The sequence below is a fragment of the Alternaria infectoria genome (genome assembly GCF_024043175.1).
Source record: "Alternaria infectoria strain BMP 0036 chromosome Unknown scaffold_10, whole genome shotgun sequence".
Classification (NCBI taxonomy): domain Eukaryota; kingdom Fungi; phylum Ascomycota; class Dothideomycetes; order Pleosporales; family Pleosporaceae; genus Alternaria; species Alternaria infectoria.
The window spans coordinates 430,328-440,194 of record NW_026250699.1 but is presented as its reverse complement, the minus strand read 5'-3'; the positions used below and the strand labels follow the sequence as shown (position 1 = coordinate 440,194).

Below are 9,867 nucleotides of genomic sequence, written 5' to 3'. Positions count from 1 at the left end.
TTAACATGCATGAGTATTAACATGCATGAGTAATACATTCACGTGACCGCTCCAACAGCTCAGTGCGCCATGCGAGGAGCTACCCAGAGCCAACGCTTTCGATCCCGCGTGTCGTGCCACGGAAGCTGTCCTCAGATCAGTGGAGACCATCATCCACAGCACAATCTCGCGACAAAATGGGAAACTTACCGACTTAGCACATACCTTGCGCAACGGCTCATTAAGGCCGTTCGATTCGGCTCACCTTTTCCTCTTACGAAGGGGGATGGAGTGACCGGCAACTCCGAGTACACGTACGGGTGACTACATCGGGTCACAGTTGTTGTAATACCATCGCGACCTTCTCGGCTGATATCACAGATGTTTCCGAATACCATCGTATAGTCGCAAGGAAGATCGAATAGTCAACAAATGAACGCAAATCTGTCACAGGAAGAAGAGGCCAATGCATGCGTAGTAACATCGCCAGGTTGACAGTTATCAGCGATGGGAACATCGCACTCGGGGGGACTTGCGATGGCCAAGAAAAGGTATCACTGTCACTTTATTGTCAGGCACGGCCCTTGCTGGAGAGCAGCAGTGTAACTACGTGGCGGGCCTGGTCGATTTTACCGTCTCCGTCAACTGTTCCGGTGAGCAGCAATAGGGACCTTCTTGAGCTATAAAAGCTTCCTGGTATTGCGGTAAGAACCGTTGACTGCATATGATAAAGACGCGTCATCCAAGCCTCTCAATTCTTCGAGCACTTTGCGACAGTACTGATAATGTCTTCTTTAAAGATCATAGCAGGATTGCTGATCTTGGCGATGTCGCCCTCCGCCATTTCGGTCTTCGTATCTCCAATTGCTGTCACGTCTACTCTTTCCGAGACCACTACAGTGTCTACCTCTATATCCTGGTCAAATGCCTCTACCGCGAGCTCGTTCACGGACCCTACACCTGCGACGGAGAATCACTCTATCGCTAACACAACCCTGACTTCAATAAAGAGCCAGAAAACAATCACCGAGACGATCCCCCTGGAACAGGCCAACTCGACTACTCTATCAGGGTCGCCACAATGGACAAATGCTACTGCATCTGGCTATGTCAACACTAGCACCATCATTGGACATGCAAGCAGGAGCTCTATTTCTTCAGTATATTCCAGGAATGGAACACCAAGTCTGGTGTCTTCGCCACCGGCTATCACAGCTACCAGCACATTGAATCCCAGTTTGTCCAACACGCCCAGCTTGGAAACGCTCTTGACGACTAGAACCACACAACAAGAAACATCAGGTTCATCGTCTACCGAATCAGTGGTGCTCTCAGGAAGTCTGAACCCTACTACACTTGATGAGCACTCCTCTTCGGCTTCGTGGACGTCGCATGCTGGCGAGTCCACGATATCCACGACACCCGCCACGCCCCGAATTACCATGACATCGATGCAAACCCCAATCGCGCCTATCGTCTCATACACTATCGGTGGTCAGGTCTTCTCTACGATCATCACAGCTCCATTCGCAGCACCGACGCTAGTGATGATTACGACTGTGACCCTGGGGCAGACTGCAGTTCTGCAGTTTCTCTCCGGGGGCGCAATAGTCACACCTATGCCGATACACATTTCAAATGCACCTACTATGCCGACATTGAACCCCACTGGTTTCGAGATATCTTCTGCATTGACGATGGCGTCACTGCAGTGGATGGGTGTGGCGCTAGCTGTGCAAGACTGGAGCCAGAGTAGTATGGATCCAGCAAAGCAAACCGTGGTTGCAGAGGGTGTTAGCATGTTCATGGAAGAGATGGGCTCGCTCATGGGTCGAAAATCCCCCGACGAGGTGGATGACCACGACAATCATGACAAGAAAGATGGCTCATGCATACGGTCTAGCAGTGGGCTTCCGTTCATTGGGGATATCTTCAAAACGATTTCCTGTGTTGTTGGCATGGCGTCAGAAATTAGTCATACGTTTGGTATGTTGATCATGGGGGCAATGGACGTTCATACAGCAATTTCGAAATCAGCTGTCCAGATGGCGGCTATTGTTGATGTGATCAAGTTCATGGCGAATCCATCCTTGAACACACGACCAGCCACCCCACCACTTTCGCTTCCTTCTACAAGCAATGGGCCACATGCTACTGAGTCTACAATTGAACTCACCTCAATACCCTTTCTGACGACTCAACCAAACTCCTGGCCTTTGCCGTCGCTAAGTCCATTGCCATCGGCCCGCACGCTCCTGTCAAGCTCCGATGCATCGACTGATACTTCCCGTTCCAGCACTTCGGTATCTTCTAGTGTCTCTAGTACCATGGCTTGCGCTTTGCCAACTTCAATCGTTAGCGCCTTACCAGGAAAATTGTATACGAAGAAGCCCTTCTGTCCTCGGTTTCAGCTTTGCGCATTGTCCTGCATAGCATGCCTTCAGGATATCTATGTAGAAAGTATGGAAGGATATGGTGGAAATGCGGTCGACGGCGCATACAACAGGTCGGATTACCTCGACTCGGCAATTTTGGCACAGCTCGACCACCCGGAGAGTACTACAGAAGAAGGCATTGACACCTTCATGCGTTCGAAATTTGCTGAAGCGAAGCGTAAATGGCAAATGGATAACAAAAATCTAGTCTTTGTTCCTCATGGGAGTAGTGCTGAGACGATGTACGGCGTTTCGTCTGCTCTTTTCCGTACATACGACCATGAAAAGATGGTCTTGGGACTAGTGAATCTGTACGGGTGCACGTCTGTATTAGTCGTGTCAAAGACTGCAGTCTGGTGGTCTCACTTTTGGGAAAATCCTGTTTTTCTCACTTATGTCAATTGGAGATACCCGGAGCAAGGGGTGTACAATACCTGGCATGATCATGTAGATGATGAGGAGGAAGGTGAACGGAGTACCTTTCGAGCTGATGTGCTCGACGTTCTGGAGTCAAAGAGCAACTGCTATATGAACGAGGAACCCAAGAGCTTTTTGGGGTTGGCATGTCACGTCGACAAAGCCTTCGCGCAAGGCGAAGAGCCACGAGTCATTATCATCACGCCTGAGTCTGAAGACGGTTCAGGGCTAGAGTACCAGGAGCATATTAACGCCATCCGAAGTGTCCTGAAGGACAGTGTCTTCAAAGACGTGGGTGAATATGATGATAAACATGTGGTAGTTGTGGCATACAACCGCGAACACGGTAAGGATCAACACGCGATCCCGCCCCATGAAGGAGGCGACCCAGAAAAGTATTCATGGCTGAATGGCAAGTTCATGCTACAGTTCGATCCGCAGCATGAGCCAGGCAGGGCTGCATTGGAATTATGGGCCGAACAGAGTTCGCAGCCCGTTTTCTCCACTCAATGGGCATCCCATCAGACTGTGGGCTTCACAACGACAAACCCACCGTCAAGTACGCCGAGTTCTATTCAAACAACTGGCCCGTCTTCCTTCACAACGATCGCAACTTCGCTAGCTCCAAGTGTGCCAAGACCAGGTATCAGTGGAATCGCAGGGTGCGCCTACGTGATTGCAGCGAATGGACAACGCTGTGTCGAGGACTATTGCAACTGCGGGGGTACCGTGGCACCCTTGTTGACCATGACTGTAGGCAGCACCCTGGAACTCAATTGCGAATACTCAACCCAACCAAGCTGGAACCGCTGTCCAGGCGACCCAACGGGGTCCCCAAAGTCTACGTCTGCATCGCCGCTACCATCGCTTACCACACCGTCTCCAACGCCTAGTCCACTTTATGAACAGGGTATTTGCAGGCTGCATATCAAGGAGTGGACTAGAGGGGATGGGTCTGCTGAGTTGAGTCTGGTTGTGTTCGACAACAGCAGCCATGCTCCACTTTCTTACAGTCATTACGAAGCTGTGCGTTTCGGTGATATTGCCGTGATCGAAGGCAGTGAAGCGATATTAGGCTATCCAATCGAGGTCCAATTGGGCAAACCGGCATTGTATGAGAATGTGGATGACTCTCTTAATCTAGTCATCACTTTTGGCGATGTCGCGACCGTGTCCTTCAAAGATCAGGATGCATCGAAGTACCCGCACTGCAATGTTGGAGGGTGGGATAAGGGCGGTATCTTTAATTTCGAAGTGCCCGTAAGTTCACCAGCGTGATCTCGTACATGAGTTGAATGCGAAAGTGTACTGATTATGTGTAGAATCGTCAAGCAGACTGCTTCTGGGCGTGTTGAGCGGCGGAGTTGATCGATCAGGTGGGGCTCGTAGATACACGGCGAGTGAGCGCGCGGAGGGTCAGGCTCATGTAGTCGTAGTCGCAGTCGTAGTCGTAGTCACCGAAGCGGAGTATATGTTTCAAAGACGATTAATGATGATGTTTGTGGTAGTCAAGTGTTCCACGACTGAGACGTGGGTGAAGGCGCCAGTCGCGTGCTGTTTCCGGCAATAACAGTGACAGGGATGGTGGGTACGGCGAGAAGCCGCGGAAGCCGTCACGACGCGCGGGAGGGCTGCTTGTGTACGTATCTGTCCAGTTGGCAGCCCATCATCGCGCAGCTGCGTCTCGCAACCCAGAATTTATTGCATTCCCCTGCATTGTTCCCCAGCCATTTCTACGCTTTCACAGCAACGTTTGCGCGCCGGTTACGCCTACGCCACCACGGCGCATCGACTGTTTCAGACTGCCAAGCGTCATCGGGGCTGCCATTGCATAGCTTCGAGGCTGTGATTGTTCCCGCAGCCAGCTGTTCTTTCGCTTTGCGCTTTCACCAGACCCCATCACACACGTTTACGCTCGCCTCTATGCAACCATGAAATACAACAAGGGCCTCCTGCTGCCCGCCCTGCTGGCACTAGCATCCACCGCCGCCGCGAAGAAAGAGGACCCGCTCGTTGCGGTGACGCCATTCAAGAATGACCTCGTCAACCTCATGTACTTTGACGATTCCGGCGTCGCCTTACTCCAGGAACTCGAGACGGGGAGCATCTGGCGGTCGCAAGATGCCGGCAAGGGCTGGGGCAAGATCGACGAGTTGCGCGGACTGGGCATAATCAAGAGTCCGTACGACAACAAGGTGGCGCTGGTCCTGGGCGAGAAGAAGCATTGGATCACGTACGACCGGGGAGACAACTGGGACAGCTTTGAGACGGAGCTCCCGCCGTCGCCGCAAGTACCGGTCAACTGGCATGCGCAGGACAACAAGAAGATCATGATCCACGAGATTGAGAACTGCTTCACTGCGCCATGTCTTGGACGAGTATGTGTTCTATACGCTTTGCAGCAATTCAGCAACTGACCCCTACCAGACATACTACACAACCGACGGCTTCAAGTCAGAGCCCAAGGTCCTCGTCGACGACCGCCGCATGTGCCAGTGGGCCAAGGGCGCCGAGCGCTTCCTCGAAGGCAAGGACAAGCACGACGACCGGATACTGTGCATCACAAGAGGCAAATACTCGGACAGGTCAAAGGACTTCAGGCTCCTGATATCCGACGAGTGAGTGGCGACGGGCTAGAACCGCAGGCAACAGCTAACAGGCGCAGTTACTTCAAGAACGAGGAGGAGCCCGTCATGTCCTCCGGCCGGACCGTCCAGGGCATGGCCAACATGGCTGCTGTCAAGGGCTACATCGTCGCCGCCGCCAAAGCCGAGCACTCGAGCGAACTCGCCCTCTACGTAACCCAAGACACCGAGACGTGGCACCATGCCCAGTTTGGCGACCACAAGATTGAGGAAAACGCATACACCATCCTCGAATCGACCAACTACAGCATACAGGTCGATGTCACGACTTCCAAGTTCGTCGACATGGGCAATCTCTACACAAGCAATTCAAACGGAACCCACTTCACCAAAAACGTCGAACACACGAACCGCAACGAGGGTGGCTACGTCGATTTCGAGAAGATCGCCAACATACAGGGTGTCGTTTTGGTCAACACTGTGGACAACTGGAAGGAGGTGGAAAGGTCAGGCCGGGGCAAGAAGCTCAAGTCGCGCATCAGTTTCGATGACGGCAGGTCGTTCGAGAAGCTCACAGTCAAGGGCAAGGACACGGAGTTGCACCTACACTCTGTAACCAACCTGCACAACAGCGGGAGAGTCTTTTCGAGCCCAGCACCTGGTATTGTCATGGGTGTTGGAAACACTGGAGAGTACCTGGGCAAGTACACCGACGGCGATCTTTACGTCTCCGACGATGCGGGTCTCACTTGGGAGCTGGCACTTGAGGAGGCGCACAAGTACGAGTTCGGCGACCAGGGCTCCGTTCTAGTAGCCGTGTTTGACGAGGGCGACACCGACGAGATCAGGTACTCATTCAAGCACGGACGAAAGGATACCTGGCAGAAGATCAAGCTTGACTACAAGATCCGCGCACGCGAACTTACGACCCTACCTGACTCGACGAGCTCGAAGTTCATGCTGTACGCATCCAAGAAGAAGAAGGAAGGTGGCGGCCGAGAACATGTCATTATCCACCTCGACTTTACTGATATGATGAAGAAGTGCGGCGACAGCGACTTTGATGACGAATGGTCTGTGCGCAAAGATGCGGACGGTGACCCGAGCTGTGTCATGGGCCACAAGCAGTTGTTCCGCAGGCGCAAGTGGGACGCCGAATGCTTCGTTGGCGAGGTCTTCAAAGACCCTACACCAAGCTTCAAGCCATGCGATTGTGACATGTACAGGGACTACGAATGCGACTTCGGTTTCACGCCCACTGGAGAAGGCAAGGACAAAAAGTGCGAGCCTGACAACACATTCCGCCTACCGAGCGGCGCTTGTGAGGGCGACGCGAAGACATACAAGGGTAAGTCGGGATGGAGGAAGATACCCGGCGACCAATGCAAGGGCGAAACGGACAGAGACAAGGAAGTTGAGCGCGAATGCGACGACGCAGAGAAGCCACCACCAAAGAGTGATAAGATTACCAGCGAGATCACCAGGTTCAAGGGAGGCGAATTCTTGGAGCAATACTACCTCGAGGGTAACACCCAGAGTGACCCTGAGGGTAATGACCGGGACAAGGACGAAACAGTCGTTATGTTGACCGACGAGCGAACGGCTTACATCACTCACGACCATGGAAAGAAGTGGAAGAAGGCCGTCGATGATGAGGTCGTTCGGATCTATCCTCATCAGTACGACAACAACAGGGTCTACTTCCTAACCGCCGGCAAGAAGTTTTACTACTCTACAGATCGTGGACGTCATGACAGCATCCGCTCTCACCAGGCACCCGTTATGCCCAACAAGGAAAGGCTGCAGATCATGCAATTCCATCCCAAACAGCAGGATTGGATCATCTGGATGGGCGGAAAGAACTGCGACAAGCTTGGTGACAAAGACTGTCATACTGTAGCCTACGTCTCACAGAAGAATGGTGAAGAGGAAAGCTGGGACCCGCTTGTACCTTATGTCAAGAAGTGCGCCTTCGTATGGCGCGAGGCCGGTCGAAGTGTCAAGGAGGAGCAGGTATTCTGCGAGCAACACACAAACGAGGAGATGAGCGCTCCACTTGAACTCATTTCCAGCGAAGACTGGTTCAAGAAGAAGGATGTCAAGTTCAAGTCTGTTGTAGAATTCGCGACCATGTCCGAGTTCATCGTTGTCGCAACAAAAGCCGATGATGGCACCCTCCACCTGGATGCCAGTCTCGACGCCAACACCTTCGCCGATGCCAAGTTCCCTCCCAAGTTCTTTGACGTCCACCAGACTGCCTACACAGTTCTCGATAGCTCCACTCATGCAGTCTTCCTCCACGTGACAGTCAACCCAGCACAGGACCAGGAGTATGGCTCTATCATCAAGAGCAACAGCAACGGCACGTCTTACGTGATGAGCCTAAGCGCCGTCAACCGGAACACAGAAGGCTATGTCGATTTTGAGAAGATGCAAGGTCTCGAGGGAGTTGCTGTCGCCAACGTCATTGTCAACGTCGATGAGGTTAACAAGGGATCCAAGAAGAAGAAGCAAAGTCGTATCACACACAACGACGGCGCGGACTGGGAAGCTCTGCAAGCACCTGAGAAGGACTCGGAAGGCAAGGCATATGACTGCGACGTTTCGGATAAGAACAAGTGCGGTCTACACATCCATGGATACACCGAACGCGCCGATGCTCGGGAGATGTACTCTTCCCCGACAGCAGTTGGATTGATGCTTGCTGTCGGTAACGTGGGCTCAGAGCTGACCACCTTTGGCGAAGCCAATACGTTCATGACGACCGACGCAGGCATTACCTGGACAGAAATCAAGAAGGGCACCTACGCCTGGGAGTTTGGCGACCAAGGTTCCGTCATCGTCATTGTCCGCCGTGGAGAAGACACCGATCACGTCTACTACTCGCTTGACAGCGGTGCGAAGTGGAACCTATACCAGTTCTCCGATCACAAGATGCGCGTCGAAGCCATTACCACTGTGCCCAGCGACACTTCTCTAAACTTCCTCCTTTGGGGCAAGGATAGCAAGGAACTTGTTGCTGTCAACCTTGACTTCTCCGGTCTACCAGAGTTCAGCAAGCCTTGCGAGCTCGACGAAGAGCATCCCACAAGCGGTGATTATGACCTCTGGACCCCACAACATCCTCTGCAGCAAGAGGAGCCACAATGTCTGTTCGGCCACGTAGCGCAATACCACCGCAAAAAGAGAGACGCCAAATGCAAGAACGGCCAGCGTATCGACAAGATGCACAAGATTGCCCGAAACTGCTCCTGCACCAGACGGGACTTTGAATGGTAACACCCACTTCTCACTTTTGATAGACGACATAAGTTAACATTCAACAGTGCATACAACTACGAACGCGATGCAAGCGGCGACTGCAAGCCTGTTGCCGGTCTCGAACTCCCTGAAGCCTCAGCCGTATGCAAAGACAAGAACGTGAAAGAGTACTACACCGACGTTAGGTTCCGTAAGATCCCCCTCTCTACCTGCGAAGGCGGCCGAGAGCTCGACAAGACGGGTGACGTGCAGCCTTGCCCTGGCTTCGAAGAGGATTTCCAGAAGAAGCACGGCATCGGCGGCTTCTCGCTCTTCTTGGCTATCGTCCTTCCTTTTGCTGCCGCAGGTGGTATCGGATATTATGTGTGGAAGCACTGGGACGGCAAGTTCGGTCGCATTCGCCTCGGCGATGGCAATGGAGGTGGAGCGTTCGACTCGGACCAACCATGGGTCAAGTATCCCATCGTCGCTGTATCAGGCATTGTCGCTGTCGTTAGTGCGCTACCCCTACTCGTGGGCAGTGTGTGGCGATGGGCGGCAGGCAGAATGGGTGGCGGAGGTGGCTACGGGGGATACGGCAGGACGTACACTTCTAGAAGCAGTTTTGCGCGTGGCAGGGGTGACTACGCGGTTGTCGATCCCGACGAAGGAGAGCTGCTGGGCGATGAGAGTGACGAGGAGGTATAGAGGTCCTGTTATTAGATGATTAAGATGGACATGGGAGACTTGGTATTGGTCATGGTCATGGTTATGCTAGTTGGTTGAAACGATGGGTTTGGGGAGGTGCAGGGTACGATAGGATCGAGTTTGTACATTCTTTGTATCAATCGAGCTGTTTGATGGCTATGTAAATGTAACGCGATATTCTCTTTCTGAATGAACTAAGCATGTTGCAGTACCGACTGAAGACTGCGCATATCACGTGTCCAATGCAAGCCTTGGGCCTCAGTGTTTCTCAACCGAGGGAACTCAGAAGAATTTCAACTCAACAACCAAAGTACACCACAGTCATGTTGAAGACTGCGCATAGCCTCCTGCACAGGCAGAGCTGCATACTTTGCTTTGGCGGGTTCACGGGTGGCTAAAGCTTATCGCTTTCGCGTCTGTCAAGATGCTGTGCGTCATGAAGAGAGTTTAGTGTGCATCGCGTAGAATTCTCTACCCCAGCCGTTGGGCAGATAGAGTAACGG

The 9,867-nt window shown here is 52.7% G+C and overlaps 1 protein-coding gene across 1 annotated transcript; it reads left to right on the top strand.

The window, feature by feature from the left end:
- Positions 1 to 4,412: 4,412 nt before the first annotated feature.
- Positions 4,413 to 9,364, top strand: VPS10 (vacuolar protein sorting/targeting protein PEP1; the record flags this gene model as incomplete). Its single annotated transcript, XM_051497950.1, has 5 exons — positions 4,413 to 4,419; positions 4,725 to 5,209; positions 5,259 to 5,449; positions 5,497 to 8,691; positions 8,743 to 9,364. The coding sequence occupies 5 exons, from the start codon at positions 4,413 to 4,415 to the stop codon at positions 9,362 to 9,364; spliced, it is 4,500 nt and encodes a 1,499-aa protein (XP_051351676.1).
- Between the last annotated feature and the right edge of the window lie 503 nt (positions 9,365 to 9,867).